Source organism: Fringilla coelebs (assembly GCF_963513975.1).
Source record: "Fringilla coelebs genome assembly, chromosome: 10".
In the NCBI taxonomy this organism is placed as follows: Eukaryota; Metazoa; Chordata; class Aves; order Passeriformes; family Fringillidae; genus Fringilla; species Fringilla coelebs.
Window position 1 is genome coordinate 4,640,414 of NC_140036.1, and position 19,202 is coordinate 4,659,615.

General features: G+C 49.5%; 2 protein-coding genes across 2 annotated transcripts in view; both read left to right on the forward strand.

Moving 5' to 3' along the window:
* The window catches only part of PAK2 (p21 (RAC1) activated kinase 2), a 42,984-nt gene extending 33,582 nt beyond the window's left edge, over nucleotides 1–9,402 (forward strand). Inside the window, exons 12-16 of the mRNA XM_084212627.1 lie at nucleotides 283–382; nucleotides 2,861–3,057; nucleotides 3,727–3,864; nucleotides 4,774–4,888; nucleotides 5,982–9,402. Of these exons, the coding sequence (XP_084068753.1) occupies nucleotides 283–382; nucleotides 2,861–3,057; nucleotides 3,727–3,864; nucleotides 4,774–4,860 (522 nt within the window). The 3' untranslated portion in view covers nucleotides 4,861–4,888; nucleotides 5,982–9,402. The remainder of the gene's footprint in view (nucleotides 1–282; nucleotides 383–2,860; nucleotides 3,058–3,726; nucleotides 3,865–4,773; nucleotides 4,889–5,981) is intronic.
* A 3,732-nt stretch (nucleotides 9,403–13,134) lies between these two features.
* Nucleotides 13,135–15,652, forward strand: LOC311157489 (aquaporin-12-like; the record flags this gene model as incomplete). Its single annotated transcript, XM_084212208.1, has 3 exons — nucleotides 13,135–13,741; nucleotides 14,567–14,683; nucleotides 15,471–15,652. 3 exons carry the CDS (start codon nucleotides 13,135–13,137, stop codon nucleotides 15,650–15,652), a joined length of 906 nt encoding a protein of 301 aa, XP_084068334.1.
* Nucleotides 15,653–19,202: the final 3,550 nt, after the last annotated feature.

Below are 19,202 nucleotides of genomic sequence, written 5' to 3' on the forward strand. Positions count from 1 at the left end.
AATTAACATCAGGGATTTCTGAGAGCATCTTGGGTGATGAGGAGTTAAAAGGATGCATTTGTTAAGATAGAGAAACTCCATGGTGAAATGATTTTTTGAGCTCCTGAAATCCAGAGTGTATTTTTTTAGCCCAAGAGCTTCCTCTGCTGGTTATTTTCAATAATACCTTTCTATTCTTGCACTCAGAGCTGGCTGAGGGTGTGAACTTGGCTTTGAATTTGTGCTCCAGTGCAGCAGCTCTGTTCCTGGATGCTGAGTGGTGTTTTTTTCTCTCCTATCCAGTGCTTGCAAGCGCTTGAGTTCCTCCATGCCAACCAGGTGATCCACAGGGACATAAAGAGTGACAATGTGCTGTTAGGAATGGATGGATCAGTTAAATTAAGTGAGTAGCAGACAATTGTTCCACGTTCTGTTTTCCCTTTTCCAGCAATCTCTTCCTAAGAGTGTGTAAATCAGTAAAAGGAGAATTGGCAGAGAAATTTAAGGTGGTTTTTATTAATTATGATAATAGAAACCAATTCTGTTATACAATATGTATCAGACAGCAGGTGCTGATACTCTGAGGGCCCTCAGATTGGGGCTGGGAATGTGTTAGCCCAGAAGGATGATGAAGCAAACCTGTGGCCCCATGAATTCGTTGGTAAATGGGAAGTAACTGGCACAGACAGTGAAGCAAAAATGGGAATGACTGCAAGAGCAAAGTTGCAGCAAACTGCAGTGGCTTTGTTAGGATGCTGGGACTTGATATTAATGCTTTGCTCCATACATGAAAAGGCCACTAACAGGAAAATTGGGCTTTATTGGTCATTTATTGCAGTCTAGTCTTACCCTGTACCTTTTCTTGGACTGGAAGTGTAACACTTTTATGAATATAATCATGACAAAACAAACTACTTGGTTTTCAGGTAATGGTTATGCATGTATGGCCTTGGACAGTAAATCCTTTTCTGGTGTGTGTAAATAAAAATGATGTGAAAGCACTGGTAGCTGTCAAGACTGTTGAGAAAGAGGTGCATTATCTGCCTTTCTTGTATGTAGGAACATACGAAGCATATAAAAATCAAAGAGTTAAGGCAAAAAGGTGTGAAGCAAAAAGTGTTTTCAGTAGGAATTCGAAGTGCCATGAAAATGTGTCTTAGCAACATTCCTACTCTAGATGGTTTGCAGTCTCATTTTATTTATGAGATGGAGTGTGAAGAAAGATTATCAGCAATCTGATTTGCATGCCAGCATTGTTTGCTTGCTTGCACAGGAAATTTTATTTTAAAGATGTGGTGGGTCTGTGCACAAACTGTGGATTCAGAGGCTGAAGAGAAGTGGACAGTTACAGCAGAGGATGTGGCTGAGAAGAGTTAGCTGGAGAAGGATCAAAATTGTAAAAGAGGTGTCAAAGCAAAGTGGCCAGAGGACAGAGTTAATATCTGAGTCAAAATCATCATGGCAGGAGTTGGGGGAGGATGAGGAGGAAGGAGACACAGGAGAAGACAGGAGTCAGCTGCAGAAATTCCCTGTATGAAGGGGAGGTGGTGTAATCAGTGCTGAACAAGCTGTTCTGGGGCTCTGTGGTTATAGTGCTTTGGCAGAAGTTTAGGGTGGGAGAAGCTGCACCTTCTTTTTGAATTCTTGCCCTTCTCTGAGGGAGTCTGCTGTCAGGACAGGTGTCACCACTGCAGCTGCACATGCTGCTGGTGGGTGAGACTGGATTCCTGCCTGTCTTCTTCCTCTGTGCTGGTGGCTGGTGCTGGAGGCCTGGCTGGAAGGTCTGGAGAACACAATGCTGCTGCTTGCCTGGGCTGGTCACGGAAATGGGCCATGCTGGGAGGTGACTGTGACACCTTGATAAGGCCAAAAAGTGCAGGAGGAGCTTGCTGACTCTTATAGGGTTGGTTTTGGGGTTTTTTTTTTTAAGGCATCATTTTGACTGTCAGGGTGGGTTAGTTCTGTGTTAAATGGTCTTGGTACAACTTGGCACTTCCATGACTTGGCTCTTTCCTTAGCACTGCTTGGCATAACACTTCCAAAATCGCCCTGGAATTTAAATTTCTCTCTCTCTTCTCTCCCCCTCTCTCTCTCTCTCTTTCTCTAACTTAGTGTCAATGATAAGGTAATATCTGTCTCCTGCCTTAACTTTGTTCTTATTGATGCTTTACATGCCTGGGAAATGGGAGTGCTGCAGCTGGATAAAGTAACATGATGGGACATGCATTGCTGCTGCACCTGAAGGCTATAGGAATAGGTGACTTTTCTCCTTTTCTTGAGTGTGGTTGTTCTCTTTGGTAGTTACCTTGTGGAAAGGTTTGTTTGTCCAGGTTCCTGCTGCTGAGTGGGGTAGCACTGCACTTCCCTGGAGCCTTGTTTCCATGTTTGTCGGCTGTAGTACCTGTATAGATGGCCAAAGTGCTGTGAAATGTTGACCTCAGTAGCTGCACAAGTACAATCTGTTTAGCAGGGCAGAAGCCATGGATTGTGGATGGAATTCTTCTAATTCAGGCTGTATAACACCCCAGATGCAGAACACTCTGCCTGTGTTCTGCCAGATTGCTTATTTTGGCTGTTACCATTGTAGAACTCTTGAAGGAAGGGCTGGGCAAAACACCATTCTTCTGCAGGGTAATTCTTGTTTCCAGAGGACAAAAGCCTTGTCTTCACTCCATGGAATTCTGCCCTGCTTAAGCACCTTCAGGTTTTGTATTTTCATTGCACGTTGGCTTTTTAAATACGGAGAATGTAATGGGGGAGGAAAGAAGAAACTGCCCCCAAACCCCTCTCAATGAACTGTATGTGTAGCAATAGAAAAGTCTTCTAGAAAAACTTCTTGGGGTGCACCAGTTTAACCTGTTAAACTTCTGTTGTCCTGCAGCTGACTTTGGGTTCTGTGCCCAGATCACCCCTGAGCAGAGCAAGCGCAGCACCATGGTGGGGACTCCGTACTGGATGGCTCCCGAGGTGGTGACACGGAAAGCCTACGGCCCCAAAGTGGACATCTGGTCCCTGGGCATCATGGCTATTGAGATGGTGGAAGGAGAGCCCCCATACCTCAACGAGAACCCCCTGAGGGTAAGAAGTTCCTGGTGTTGCTGGAACTGGGTGTTCAGCACTGTCAGTAGTTCATTAATTGCATCTGCGTTAAAAAGAAAATGAAATGGAAAAGCCAACAAGCTTCAGCAGTACAAGAACATTTCTCCAAAGGAAGACAGCTGTCTTGAGTTTGCAGTCAGCCTTACCCTGACTCCCCATCCCTGGAAGTGTCCAAGGCCAGGTTGGACGGGGCTTGGAATAACCTGGGATAGTGGAAGGTGTCCCTGCCCAAGGCAGGGGGTGGAACAGAATGGGCTTTAAGGTCCATTTCAACCTAAACCAGTCTGGGATTCTGTGATGGTACTTAGAAGATTTGCCTGCCTGTAGATAAAACACATGACTTTCACCTCAGACCTCTGATAGTCTGGGGAAAGTAAACCCAAGATATTGTGGAAAGTGCTGCTGTGTCACAAACTGATGCTTTCTTTGCTAAGGTCAGTATCTATTGCCAAAAGATATTGAACTTTATTTTGCTACTGGCAAGAATAGGTCATGAGTGCCTACACATGTGGCATTTTACAATTCTAACCTCTGAAGTTGAGGAGAAGTGGCTGCAGAGCCCGCTCATCTGAGGGCTTGCCACAAGGCAGGTCAGTTTGGCATCTTTTAAAGCTTGGTTTGGGCTCTATCTTATTCTTTATTTTACAGGCTTTATATTTGATAGCAACTAATGGCACACCAGAACTCCAGAACCCCGAGAAACTGTCGCCAATATTCCGGGATTTCCTGAACCGATGTTTGGAGATGGATGTGGAGAAAAGAGGATCAGCCAAAGAATTGCTACAGGTGAGACTCTGCTGCTTCTCACAGTGAGGTCCAGAAGGCAGAGTATGGTCAGCCTGAGATGAGCCACACCACAGACTGACACCCTTTCTTCTTTTTTTGTGTGTGTTTTCTCCTGGGAACTGTAGTGAGAGCAGTTGGCAGGAAAGATTTATATAACATACTCCAAAGTTACTCCATCGTAATCTGTGATTTCACTCTGCCACTGCCAAAGTGTCCAGCAGTTTAGGAACTCCTTTCAGAGGGTGGCCATTGATAGCATTTGCATTGCTTTTCATTCTTCCACTTGCAAAAGTCCCCCTCAGAACTCCTGATGAAATAATCTGCTGGTTTGACACCAGTGTTCAAGCCTTGAAAAGAAAAGTTTCCTTTCTCCCTGCTGGGTTCTGCCCTACAAGCTGAGCAGCTGGAGCAGTGACACCATTTCTCCTTTTAGTTTGGATTTTAAATACTTTCTGTGCACTGGAAAAAGGCTGGTTTGGTGCTTGAGATCTGCTTGTAGGCAGCATTGTGTGAAGGTGTGAGAGAATCACTGATGCCATTTCAGGGGGGAGAACAAGGAGTTGCTCTCAGGCAGAGGTGTAGAGGCTTTCCCAGTAAAGCCAGCTGCTGCTTCTTATCTCTCTGTGATTATTTCTTGTTTAGATCTTTGTTTTGCTCATTGCAAGTGCAGCTTCAATACTCACCTTTTCCAAAACCAGTGAGATATTCCAGGAGAAACTCTGTTGGGAAAGGCAGTGTGATCCCAGCCAGCTTGGGATCATGTTGTCCTTGTAACCATCAGGAGAAACACGTGACACAAGTTAAAATGCAGTAATTGCTGCCTGGCTCCATGGAAACATGAATCCTGCTGGAAATCAAACCTTAAAGTGTGTCTTTCACTGATTCCTCATGTTTCTGTCTTCCTGGCAGCATCCCTTCTTGAAACTGGCCAAACCTCTGTCCAGCTTGACGCCACTGATCCTGGCAGCCAAAGAAGCAATGAAGAGTAACCGCTAACATCCTGCCACAGCCTTCTTCCTTTTTTGTTTGTTTGTATTTTACAAATCTTTATAATATATGAAATTGTTACACTTCGGGGGGGGAGGGAAGGGATTTTTGTGGGGGTGGGAAACGTCTACAAAAGGGAAGAAACTCTCATCCAGAAGACACCCAAATACATTGTGGCGACTCTAGAGATCCCTGTCTGGGGTCCAGAAGGAATTGAGGGCTGAATTACTGGCCTTTGTGGGGTTTTTTTATTCTGATTTTTGTTTCCCAGACAGCCCAGAAATACCACTTGCTGTGCCCGGGGCTTCAAGGGGTTTTAACGACTTCGCTGTAACAGCTCCCGTTGTACCCTCTGGGTACTTTCAATACTTGAATGACAGATTCAAGCTTTCAGAGAGCAGTACTAATTTTACCTGCTGATCTCTTTGACTCTCCTCTTCCTCCCCTCTACCTGCAATCCCTGTGGGAAGCTCCCAGTGACCAGATTCACGGCAGGTGTGGTGAATGTGAAGGTACATCTTGCCCCTCATTTCTTTTTCGGATTAGCTGTCGCTGTACTGTAGAATCAACAACTCGGTTACTTAAGGAATCACAATGTATGGAGATTCTTTTCACTTTTTAAGATGAAAAAGGAGAGAGAGAGAGAGGGGGAAGAGAAGTATTCAGCTGTTTCTCATACCTGTGCTCTGTGGACATTTTTTTAAATCAAAAATGTGGCCTCTTTGTAGAACCTTAATGATCGGTCAAGTCTTTGGATGTGGGTTATGGATGTGTAGGTTGGGGTCAGATACTTTATTTATGATCAAATGATCAGTTTCTAGTCAGGGCAAGAAAAAATTCCAGCTGTCTTCCTGTCTGCTCTTTTTTTCCCTGTTAGACTTGCTGGCCAGAAGCTTGAGGGATAACGTGCTTGGTGCAGTGGGTGGTTCACAAACTTGTATCTGTGCTCTGACTTGGGCTTTGGAAGTTATGCTGGTGCCTTTGACTTTTTTTATTTTACATTTCCCTTCTTTGTATCAAATACATTTTTGTATATGTTGTAATTTCCCCCCTCCTCCCCCCGCCGAGCAAATAATGCATCAACCTATGGAGTTGTCAGAGTTTAAAGTATTAGAGCTATTTTTTTCCAGTTTTGTATGTGCTCCATTTGTACTAATGAAACCAGAAGAACAAATAACCAGATCTGAGGACACTGACTATACAGGATTTTGGAAACGTGATCTGAACAGATGATGATGAACACCTGGAGATGCCAAAGTTGTGAGATGAAGCAGAGGGGAAGCAGTGCTGTCAGACCATCGTGGGGCCTGTTGGACTGGCTGGTGTCACTCTGATCCTTGTCCCTGAGGACTCTGTGCCAGCCAGGATGGCTGCAGCCAACCCTTCAACACAACAAAAAGTTCCTCCTCCTGAAGGACAGCGACAGCCCGAACAGTTGAGTTCTTGGGGTGTTGCCAGGGTTGAGTTTAGCAGAGCCTGTGCCCCTTCTAATGCTACAGTCTATGCATTTCAACCTCCCCAAGTGTTTAAGGAAGAGCCAAGTAGTGCCATTGTGCCAAATGAGTCTGTGAAAGAATAACCATGACTTTAGTGGGATTGTATTGCATTCCCAGTGGGGCAGGCCCTGGGACAGACACAGCTACGGTTGGGTGTGGACAGAGGACCCTGAATAAAAATTTTTGCACACTTTTCCAAACATTGCTGGCAGGAGATAGAAGTTATTTTCAGAGAATTTCAGTATCTCTATAGAGAAAATGACATTTTGGGGACTGGTAGCCAAGGTATGACAAAACAAACTTCCAGGTGAGAGCGGCCGGGCAGGATGGCAGAGGCAGTTTGGGGGGATGGTGGAGGGGAGCAGGGCTGGGGTCTCACAGCTCCTGGGGGTCCTGTGGGGCCAGCAGGGTGCCTTGTTGGGCAGCTTCAGCTTGTGTTCTGCTCCTGTGAGGTAGTTAAAATCTGTGTTGGGTTAATTATCTTAACTATTCCTCACAGGGATAAATCTCTCTTGCTGTAAGTGTGAGAACAGTTATGGCTTTAAATTTGAAATTCAAGGAAGTGTCTCATGCCAGGTAAGGCAATCCAAGTGCATTTGCCTGGAAAAAAGTTTATTATGAGCCATGGGCACTGTAATCACCCTGTTTTGAGTGTGCCCCAGCTCCCTGGTCAAATGGAGCAGTGAGGAGGCTTGGCTGAGGAAAAAACCTGTTGTACCAGTGGTTCCCTCTTTGTCCATTGCTGGCAATGGACTTGGTGAAACTCCTTGTGCCAGAGTTAAAATGGGAGCTTTTCTTTCTTTCATCTTTTTTATTTTTTTTTTTTAATGGCACAATCTAGATAAATTTAGCTTTTGTAATAGAAAACAAGAAATGATAAGTAATTTTAACTTATTAGTTCACTTTTACTGGCGAATGAGAACAGTTTAAAACATATCTTGCAAAATTTGTCCAATTTAGGAGACGATTTCTGAAGATTCAGCCATCCTAATGCACAAAACTTGTCCCAGTCCCAAGTTCCCAAATTGTGTGTGTGTGACCTGGGACAGTGTTCAGCTCCAAGGCTGGGAAGTGCCAGCATCTCCCTGGCCCCACGCAGCAGCTGTTCTGTGGTGAGGTTCCCATGGGGATCAGAGGTGGGGCTGGCAGGGGAGGAGAGCCAGGAGAAGGTTTTTGTGCTGTGCTTTTGTGTCTGGAGGGTCAGGCATCACTTTTCCGAGGGTGTCTGCAAGGTGAGAAGCTCCAAGGTGTGGGTTTTCCCTGGTGGGAGCAGAGCAGAGTCCTTGGGTGGGTGCAGGGCTGAGAGCTCTGCTGTGGCATTGGGGCAGGTGGGGACCAGCCAGAGCTGGAGGAAATGATGGGAAGGGATGAGTTGCATCCAAATGTGGGGATTCCTGTGCATCCCTCTTGGGTGCTCACCCAAGATCCTGAGTGGGGATCAGATGTGCACACAATCCCTGTGAAGTGTCAACTAGGCAGCTTGTGGCTGAGGTGCAAGTGTGCAGGGAGTGTGAGATTCCTGGGATGTTATCATAGAACAAACCTGAGTTGTTATTAAAAATAACCATGGGAATGAGCACTTTGCCCTGCCTTAGGTGTTAATGAGACTAATTGGAGCCTTCCCCCCAGCTCTCTGTGCAGGGAGGTGCAAAGTTTTGGCTACAGCAGATGGGTCCCATTGTCAGAGGGGCTGGGGAGGGAGCAAAAATGTGATTAAGGGTCTCTCCAGCTGGAATTGAGTCAATAAATCTCTCTGGTCTGTTTTTCCCTCTGCTCCTTATGCTGTTGATGGGAATGGAAGTAGGTGCAAGCTTTCTTTTTATTTTTTTAACTGTCTTCAGATGTTAATGTTGCCTTTTGTGTAATTTAATCCCATTATGTTATTTAATTGTTACTGCAATATTAACTACTGTATTTGTTGACTTCGTTTAATAACTGTTCTTTCAGGGCTAGAAATAAACTTTTAAAAAACCTTTGGGGTTTTTCCCCCCTTTTCCCTGTCATGAGTTTGTACCTTTGATAACAAGAGTATCTGAAAGGGTTCACGTGTCAGTGTTTTACTGAGATTAACAGAATGTATTTGTAATTAAGCTTTTTATGAATGCTTTAATGATTGTGGATATAATTTTATGCTATACCAGCCTGTTTCTTTAAAGTTTCATTACTCATCAGTGTCAGTACCAGCCTTGGGATCCCCACAAGCTTTCCTGGATGGCTGATGGGAGGAGAGCAGCTCCCAAACACCCTTTTCACCCACTGTGGAAGAGATCCCTCACCCTCCATGTGAAGGGAGCAGAGCAAACACCAGCCTGGCCCATCCCAGCTGCATCTCCCCCTCCTTGGCCAGTGCTGGGGTGGGACTGATGGGCCCAGTGACCTCTGGAGATGTGGTGGTGATTCAGGAGCTGCTCCCAAGAGCTCTGCTTTGTTACACCATGGGCACCATCCACTACCCTGCTTATAATGGCACAGGATCCATGGGAATTGAGCTGTCCTGCTGGCTGCTGGGAAGATTTGAGCTGTCCTGCTGGCTCCAGGGTTTGCTCCGTCACCGCTGATCAGCGTTGGACCATGGGAGTGAGGGCAGTGGGTGCTGACAGCTCTTCGAGGACTTGGGATGAGATCCATGGTGCTGCTTGGCCTCCAAGGCTGCAGAGAGCCACTTTTGTTTTCCACTGGACCTACAAAAAGGCTGTGGGATGTTGGCCTGCCAGTCCAGCCAAGGACAAGGAGGGATTTGCTTTGGGGTTGAGTCCGGGTCAGTTGGCTCCAGATGAAGTTCCTGCCTCAGTTGTGAATGGTGAGGACTTGGCATGTCCTGTGTTCCCTGTGTGTTGCTGGGAAATGGGCTCTTCCCCTTTCTTGCAGGTTGTACAAGCTTTGCTGCTACACTGACAAAGGGAGATGAAGAAACCACTCATCTCCAGCAGCTGCTTCACCCACACATGAGGATGTTGGTTTGCTCAGAGCCTGTCTCTTCAGGGTTATCAATTTGTTGTAGTATCTTTGTCTTCCTATATGATCCACTCTTTGTGCATTTAAACTGGTGTTCTTTAATACTTCATTTAAATGATTTGGCATTTCATTTCTGGGGAAAAAGTGGACAAGAGGAGAAGGTGCTTAGTGGAACTCTGGACTATTGGGATTTTGATACTTTAAGGGAGACCAGGGCTTTGACTGATTTTGGCTTGCATGGCTGAAAGTTGCAAGTGCTTGGTAAATCCTCCTAAGTCTTCTGTGAATTTGCTCATCCCTTGCACTGAGCCTGAGACTTGGACCTGCCTGAGACTAAACTCAAGAGCAGCCCCATTTTTTGAGATCAACTTATTCCAGATTGGATATTTAAAACATAGTTCTTGAAGGCAGTAAATTTGGGGTCAGCAGTTTCTCCCTTTCAGGGCTGCTGTTGTGCTTCTGCAAAGCTGAGCCCAACTGGACTGCAGCATGAGCACGCTGGTTAAAACCAGGGTGGGGGAAAAGTGAGGATCCTCATTAGCAGCATTTTCATGCTGGTGCCTGAAGAGCATTGTTGGGTTTGAGTGCAGTTCCAGTGGCTCCTGTGCTGGAGCACTGTGCTGTCCAGAGATCCCTGCTCCCAGGGATTGGTACTGCATTTTTTTTTTCCCTTTTTAAATATAACTTGCATTTTGCTCTCAAGATTATTTTTAATAAAAACAGCTGTCCTCAGTCATGTGAGAAAGCAACATGAAAGCTTGCTGAGCTCAGCCAAACTCTGGCTGTTGCTCTCCAGATGTGTGGAGGAAGCAGGTTCTCTAAGAGCTGTTTGCCCTGCTTTGAATCCAGCCTAAGGACAGATTTCTTTTCCTTGAAGGAGGGAAATACCACCAAGTAAGAACAATGACTTTCTGTGACTTCTCAACCTGCAGCCAGTTAGGAGGGAGCAGGGCAGCACCAACCCAGCTTGTTTTGCTTTTTCCAGCTGGTGTCTGCAGTGGGAATGTCCTCCAGCACATCCTCACTTCAAATCACAGAATCAGTAAGGTTGGAAAAGACCTTTAGGATCATCAAGCCAAATCCATCTAGATTTCAAATCCCTGTTGACCTGAGTGTTAAAACAGCCCATAAGGACCAGTGGTTGGGTTTTTCTACTGGGATTTTCCCAGTGGGAAGTTAGGAGTTGCTCATTCTCTTTCAGGGCCCCCAGACTTGTGCTTTGGAGCTGGGTTGAGTCAGTGCAGAGGAGGGAAGAGCAGACAGGCTGTGTCAAGGCATGGATGTGTCTCAATGCACAGGCTCCACACCCTGGTGTTCCCTGAGGGCTCTGGACAGTGAATCCAGCTTGCTACAAGCGTGGATCAATGCTGAGGACACTGATGGGACTCAGGGCAGCTCCTTGGCATGGTCTGGAGGGGAGATGCAACCACACCGTGTGCAGGGCTGACCTTCCTCAGCACAGACGTCTCCTGGAATTCCTTGAGGTTTCTAGAGCCAAGGATGACCCATTTTTGCTAATTTTTCCTCTCAGTGAATGCTTGTTCTGAGGATTTGGGATCTTTCACAAAGCACAATTAACTCTTGGATCCCCTGGAGCCCTTTTCCTGCCTGACCATGAAGGGAAACCTGCCCCAGGTTCCTGCTGCCTTGTCACAGCAGCTGGGAACATGTGGCTGCTCCTGGAAAGCTCTAATCCACCCTCTGCCCAGTGAAACTTCCCTTAAATAACCTTATAACTCTTTTTTCCTGAAGCTGTTGCCTCTTTGAGGGCAAAACCAGTGAGGGAGCCAGGGTAGGTCTGCTCAGCTCTTGTGACTCTTCAGTATTTTTGGGGAGTTTATTTTGCTGATATCTGGAAGTGCCACTTGTTCCTGTCCAGTGGCTAAACTTAAATATCTGCCTTTTAAGCCCTGAAAATGTGTTTGGTTTAGAAGGACACTGATGTTCCAGCTACAGAAAAGGGTTTTTTTGGTGGGAATATTGGAATTTTTAGATAGTTTTGTTCCTAGAAAAGCAGCCCTGCAAATCTGCATGGAGTCTGCTGTCAGAACGAACACAAATGAGGGAATGAACCCCTGGCTTTGTTTAATCCCATAGTTATCCTTGGAATCAACAGCTCCCAGCTCCTCTCTCCTGCCTGGGTTAAATGTCCCACAACTGTGCCATGGGCAGAATTGCAAGCAATGGGTGGGAAATAGTTTTTAAACCTTGGAATATTTATTTCCTAAGGCCCAGTTCTTACAATCGTTGAGAAGAAGGGGAAAATCCATTTCTGGGGGAAAGAAAAGATGTTGGAATTTCTTTCCCAGTTTTACCAGTCTGTGTCCTGTGATCTGGTGGTTCTTTTCCAGGGACTGGATTTGGGCTGTGTTGCTGGGTCCTTGTGAGGTTTTGTTTCTAAAGAGGGAACTCTGCTGGTTCCTCTACTCTTGAGAAACACAGGAGGAGGGAGGGGAGGTGGAAAGAATTGAGCTGGATTGTGATGTTAGGTATTTTATGGTTGGTTTTGCAGTAGCTTTGACCAGCACTTGGTTGCTGCCAGAGGTCAGTTTTCTTGAGGACAAAATTACTAATTTATGAGACTCTTAAAGAATATTTCATCTTCTGTAATTCAAGCAAAATCATTTGTTCATTTGAGGTGAAAGATGGGTGCTTGTCTTGCATCTGGAGGGTGAATTGTGGCAAAAAGGGTTAAAATGGGAGAAGTTCTGAGGCAGGCTGGCCAAAAGGTTTGGGGGGGATGAGAGGAGGGCTTGGATGATGGGTGGTTGGCAGCTGCTCCCTCTCCTTGCCCAGACTTCTCGTGGTTCCCAAAGGCAGGGCTGTGAGCAGTGATCCCATGGAGCCTTCCCAAAACCACTGCAGGGTGGGCACTAGGGGATGGAAAGGAGTGGGCAGGGAGGGTGAGAGGAGGGAGGTGGTGCAGGGGAAGGTGCTGAGCCGTGGCCTTCACAAGCATCCCCACAATGTCCTGTTTCTTCTCTGCTCTCAAGGACTGTTGAGAGAGAGGCTCCAATGCATTTGAGGCATCTGCTCCTGCTTTTCACGGCTTGGGCTGCACTGCTGGAGCCACCTTGAACTGTGTGAAGAGCCTCATCCCTGCCCAAGTGTGCTTCAAGCCTGGGTTTCCTGTAATTTCTTTTATGAATGACACAAGGGGAAATAAAATGGCCCAAATCAAAGCTGTTGGCTCTGTGTGTGTGACAGGGCAGTGAGAGGAGCTGGGTTACCTGCCAGCACTGCCTGCCCTCTAGGGATGGCAAGTGGGGGCTCAGAGTGGTGACACTTCTGCTGCAGATCAGGGAAATGACCCAGAAAACCTATCATATATTGTTTACCCTGGAATCCCAGAATGGTTTGGGTTGGGAGGGGCCTTAAACTCATTTCTTTCCACCCCTTCCATGGGCAGGGACACCTTCCACTATCCCAGGATGCTCCAAGCCCCATCCAGCCTGGCCGTGGACACTTCCAGGGCTGGGACAGCCACAGGCTTTGGAGCCAAGCAGAAAGAAAATGAAGTTTTCTGTTGCTTCTGGAAGAGCTGTCAGCTCTGGGGGGCTGCTGTGGCCTCTGAGGTGTGAATGCTAGGGCTGGGGGCTCAGTGCCTGGATAACACCAGGATTTCCTGGGACAAACAGCTTGGTGGCTGCTCCAGCTGCTGTGAGTCCAGCAGCTCCCTGTGGCACTGGCATTACCCCATGGGGGCCACACGTGTGGCCCTTCCCAGGCCTGTCGTGCTGTGCCACGTTTGCTTTTGCTTGGCTTTATAAAGAGGAGGTGCAGGAGCTTCCTCTGCTCCTTCCCAGACTCTGCCCCCAGCACAGCCTTCACTATGGATGGCTTGAATGTCTCCATTGCTTTTTTTTTCCTGGTTTTTGGGATGTGCCAGGTGCTCAGGTGGCTTTCCAAGAGGCTCCTGTCCCCTGGGACACATGGCTGCCTTGCCAGGGAATTTGCTGGCTCGTTGCAGCTGTGCATGAGCTGGCTGGAGCTGAAGATGCTGATGGACATCGGCCCCTGGGATGGTGGCTTCGGCCTGGACGTGGTCCTGACCCTCCTCTTCCTCCTCTCCGCTGTCCACGGTGCCTCTTTGGACGGAGCATCCGCCAACCCAACGGTGTCCCTGCAGGAGTTCCTGCTCCTGGAGTCCAGCCTGGCAGCCACAGCAGCCAAGCTGCTGGCCCAGGGTGTGGGTGCAGGGACAGGCTGGGCTGTCACCCGGCTCTACTGGTCCTGGGAGCTGACACAGCTGCACTTCATCCAGAGCCTGATCACTCCCGAGTGCAGCTCCTCCATCCGCGCCTCCCTGCCCCACGCTGCCTTTGTGGAGGGCTCCTGCTCCTTCCTGTTCCACCTGCTCCTCCTCAGGCTGCGACAGAGTCACCCCCTGTACCGGGTCCCTGCGCTGGCAGCCACTGTCACCTTCCTGACCTACACAGGTGAGCAGCACTGGCGTTTCCTCTCCCTGTCATTTGGAAAAGTTCCTCATTTGTGGGGGAGGAACAGCCCCTGTTTTACATCTTCCAGGACTGGAGAGGTAGGGGTTAACAAGGTAATGACTACTAAGGTGTTTGTTTTCTGTTATTTTGGGGAGTGTTCATTTTGGGATGAGGATGGCAGCTTGGGCTGTCTGGGCTGCTCTTGTGCTAGCGGGGTTTCCAGACAAAGGGAGGAATGATGAATTTCACTCCGTGTTCTCAGAAGGCTAATTTATTATTTTATGATACTATAATATATAAAAGAATACTATACTAAACTATAGTAAAGAATACAGAAAGGATACCTAGAGAATGCTAAAAAGATAATAATGAAAACTCCTGACTCTCTCCAGAGCCCTGACACAGCTTGGCCACAATTGGCCAAAGAGTGAAAACAACTCACAGCAGAATCCAATGGAACAATCTCCAAACACATTCCACATGAGCACAACATAGGATAAACAAACAAGATAATATTATTTTCCTTTTCTCTGAGGCTTTTTAGCTTCCCAGGAGAAGAATCCTGGGCAAGGGTGTTTTTCAGAAAATATGACAGTGACAGGCTGCAGGTGAATTTTGGCTCACAGCCGTAGCTCAAGACTGGGATCGCTTCCCTGGAACTCCCCTACTGCAGTCCCCCAGTCCTGCACTGAGCTTTTCTGCTTCCCACAAAGCTCAGGGCCACAAGGGTGGCATTTCCCCAGTCTGAGAAGGCAGGCAGGAGGGGTCTCAGCCCTTGGTCAGTATTCCAGAGGATGCTGTTGCCATGTTTCTTTTCCCACGCAGCCGGACCGTACACGGGGGCCTTCTTCAACCCAGCCCTGGCCACAGCCACCACCTTCCACTGCTCGGGGAGCAGCTTCTGGGACTACATCCTGGTCTACTGGCTGGGGCCCCTTGCAGGTGAGATCTTCCTGGGGGCAGGAGCTGGCACAGGGACAAGGCAGAAGTGCTCAGTGTAACGTGGACTGTTCTGGCAAAGGGCTGAACTTGGGGTTGCCAGTGGCAAGTGTCACTTTTCATCCTGCCTCGTTGGCTCTGGGGTCATCTCTGCTATCCAGTTTTTTAAAATCCAACTTCTGCGTGTTTCAAGGGCAGAAATCTCCCCCAAGCCAAAGTCTGGGGGAGGTTTAGCCAAGGTGTTTTAGGGCAGTGGCTGGCTGAGCTGTGCTTTGGGGTTGTCCCCAGCTCCAGTGTGGTCATGGGGAGCTGGATGTGTGCTGAGAGTGGAGCCAGGCGGGGTTGGGCTCTGCTCCAGGTAACTCTGATGGGACAAGAGGAAATGGCCTCAAGGTGCCCCAGGGGAAGTTTAGGTTGGGTTTTGAGAACTTCTTCCCTGAAGGGTGGTCAGGCACTGGCATCCTGCTGAAGGCAGTGGTGCAGACACCATCCCTGCAGGGATTTAAAAGCCTGGATGTGGCACTTGGGTCATGACCAACGGTGACCTCGACAGCACTGGGGTGGTTTATGGGCCAAAACAAGCATTGTTTGTTATGTTAAGGACAGAGTGATAAATTCTCCTTAAAGCAGTACAGTGAGCCCCCCTCAGCTCTCGGTGGGGACTTCAGTGGTGCTGAGCTGCTTTTTGGTCATGGTGAAGGTTGTGACAAGGACCCAAAACCGCTCTGAGCTGTGGGAGGATGGAGATTCTCCACACAGCGCTCGGAAGGGGTCTGTGCTCTCATTGCAGGGATGCTCGCTGCCCTCCTGCTGTTCCAGGGCAACATCCCACGCCTCTTCCAGAAAAACCTCCTCTACAGCCAGAAGAGCAAATACAAGGTGCCCAAGGCAAAGGTGACAGCGCAGGTGGAAGGTGACAAACCACAGAAGAAGAGGAAAGGGGAGAAGAGCAACTCGGAGCCCCGTGCCTGAGCCCAGGGGTCGTGGCAGCCCTTCTCCTGGGAAAGGGTTTCCCGGTGTGGAGGATTTTGCAGCTCGTTCAGTCCTTAAAGAATCACAAAGGAATTCTGCAGGATGCCTGAGCCCCTGAGCTCCTTTGGGAATTGCTTTGAAAGCCTCCCTGGAGAGCCCGAAATGTTTCAAGCCCACACCGCTGGCTCCGAGAGAAAACACAGAACACTTTTGCATAAATTGCCGGCTGTCTTGTACTGCCAGGAATCTTACAGGGAGCTGGGACAGTTCCGCGGGCAGGCTTGAGCAATCCGGGGTTATTGCATCGTGCAATGCCTGCAATAACCCCACTGGGTCTCTTGCAGCCCTAAAAACAAAGTATAAGCCAGTAACTGCCTTGGACACTTGGGATGGGGAGGAAACAAGCTTTGATCTTTCAAGTTATTAATGGGTACTGGTTAAAAATTGGTGGGTTTTGAGTTAAACTTGGCCTGAAGTCCTTGAGTTGCACAGGCTGAACCTGGCAAGTCTTGGAGATGAATTAAAAATGCTCCAAGGCAAGAGAGTTCACTGCTCCTCTGGGGCTGCGCTTAGCCTGGGTTTTGGTGCTGTAAAGCATCAAGAAATGGTGTGCAAAGGGTCTGTGGTTAGAAAAACAAAAAAAAAAAGAAAAAAGAGACCCAGGCAGCTCCTGTGCATCCCTGGGCTCTGCTCCATGTTTAGGTGAAATATTCCTGACTATAAAATTACTGTTTGGTGGGGGGGGGGGGGGGGGGGGGGGGGGAAATTGCTATGGCTGGCATTTGGATGAGTGATGTCATTCCTGGGAGCCCTGCTGAGAGATATCCCTGAAAATGGGAGTCACTGTGATACCCAAAGCACCTCTGCCCTGCCTGCTGCCTGCTCTGGAAAGGGGGGAAACACCTCCTGGAACTGGGGATCCCCCAGGGCTGTGCTGGGGCCAGGGCACCCCATGGGAGCTGCACCCTGGGTGACAGCACAGGGACATTGTGCTGCTCTGGCTGTTCCAGTATCTCTGCCCTGGATCAGAGTTCCTGACAGGAATCACCTGCTCCTATTTCCTGAGGTGCAAACAGGGAATAAACAAGTGGCACCCAGTGAACACCTGGAGTGGAGGTGTCAGATGCAGGTTGGGTACCCAGTGTCCAGCCCTGCTGCTCCCTCCCCTCTGCTGTGTCCATGGGGAGACAAGCCCAGGGTGCTGCTTGGCCTCTGGGCTGCCCATCCCGGGTGATTTCCTCTGGGATTGCCCTCTGGAGGGACCTGCAGGAACCCCAGACCTCTGACACCATGAGCCCACCCCAAATCCCAACAGGAGAAACGAGGGAAGGGACCAACACAGCCATACACAGATGTGCCCCAGAGATGAAACTTCATGGAACAGCCCAAAGCCACGGAGCAAAATCCCCAAATGGTTCCCTCTCCTTGTGCCCTCTCCTTGTGCCTGGCTGGATGCTTGGCACTGCCCTGGGAAGGGCACTGGGAGCACAGTCTGGCTTTTTTCCTGGTTAAACTGAGCAGAAGGCCTTTGAGTGGAAGCTGAAACCTTTGGGACTCTTTGCACCTGCCCCAGGGACACCCTGGGATGCTCAGATGCCCCTGGGCAATTTTTTCAGAACCTTTTTTGGTCTGGAAGTCGTGCTGAAAAGCCACAGATGGGGGCCCCTGTTTATCCCAGCTGATTTGCTGGCTCTGCTTTTCATTCAAGGAGAAGTGCAGGATGGAAAAGTCAGGCTGAGTTGCCCTCCACAAGCCATTCCTGCAGGATCTTTCCCAGGGCACAGGATATTCCTTTGGCAGGTGAGAGTGGTGGGTGAGGGTGTCTGGCTGCAGAGAGGCTCATGAGATGTGTCCCTGCCACACAGGGGTGGAACTTGAGTCTTACACTGCAGAATAGGATCCTGATCCTATAAATTCAGCATCCAAAGGCAACCTGTAACCACAGAGTCAGCACAAAATAATGCTGGGGGAATCCCTTTTTTCTGTTCGTTTTTTTGTTTTGTTTGTTTGGTTGGTTTTTTGGTTGCTTGTTTTTTTGTTCTGTTTTGGAGTTTTTTTGTTTTTTTCCCCCCCCACACTTTTCAGGACATATTAGGACACCTTCAAATGTTTGGGGTGTGCTTTTGGGGAGGTCATCTACTGGGCAGACTGATGTAATGAAGAGGAATTTAAGGAGTGACAGTGACTGTCATTTTTAATTAAGAGGCTGCTTTTCCAGCATGGTAACATCACCGGAGCAGGGGAGAGGTGCAGCTGCACAGACAGACTCATTCCCACGCTGTAAATCAAACCTTTAGGGACTTTTTGGGAGAGGCAATCCTGCTGGGATTTGTTTGGGAGAATAAATCCTGCTGGGATTTTTTGGGATCTTTTGCCCACAGCTCTGATTTACAGCTTGGCCCTCTTCTGCCGCACTCTCCGCTGCGGGGCTGAGGATTTGGGCTGCCCTCCCGGACCTGCTCCTCGCTGCTGGAGCCGGTGCTGTCCTGAGGCTGCAGCTGCTCTCTGGGGGGATTTCCCTCTGGAAAAGTCCTGTCCAGCCCCTGGGACCCGCTCTGCAGCCCGGAGCTTGTGCCCAGCGGGGCACGGACAGCGGAGCACCCTCAGCCCCGCAGGGCAGCCCCGGCCGGCGGGGCCGAGCCTCGCTGTCCGCGGCAGATGGGGAAGGATGCCCGAGGGGCCGGCGGGGCTCAGTGTCGGGTGGCCTCCGGCCGGTGGGGAGGATGGAGCTGGGGAGGCAGCGGGCCGGGGGCTCTCAGTGCCGGTGCGGCGGGGCCCGGGAGGCAGCGGGCCGGGGGCTCTCGGGGGCCGGCGGCGGGAACTGCTTCTTGTAGAGCAGCGTGCTGTACTGCAGCTCCGGCGTCACCAGCCGCCGGCAGGTCCGCTCCAGCTCCCGAGGCAAGCCCTGCTTGAGGTTATAGCCCAGGATCCTGGCCCCGCCGTGCTGCAGCGGCCGCAGGGAGGAGTCCTTGATGTCCTTGGGGCCCACGCTGCCCGTGCCCTGCAGGCAGGCCCGGGCCAGCTCCGCCTGCCGCTGCCGCAGCGCCCTCACCTCCCGCCGCAGCCGCTCCCGGCCGATGTGGCGCTCGATCCTTTCCCAGAAGGTCCTGTTAAAGTGCGTGTAGATCTCCCAGTCCAGCCTGTTCCAGGCCTTCAGCTTCTCCACCACGGAGTCCGGGAGCAGGGACTTGGTGCTGCTGTCCCTGCTGTTGAGCGGGAAGGAGACGACGCTGTCCAGGTCCCAGCACAGCATCTCCTTCAGCAGCACCATGGACTCGTCGAAGTACTCGGAGATGAGCAGGAAGTCGAAGGACGCCTCGATGGCCTTCAGCATGAGCTGCACCCGCTCGGGGGACGCGTCTCCGTCGGGGTTGAAGCCGAAGTCGAAGGTCATGAGGTTCCTGGCGTAGTGGCGGTCGCCGCTGGTGGGGTCGTAGTAGCGCCAGGGCTGGCTGAGGAACTCCTCCAGGCTGCGGACGCGCGAGAAGGCCGAGGCGCCCTTGTAGTACACGAAGGAGGACTCCATCAGCTGCACGGGGTTCCTCAGGAT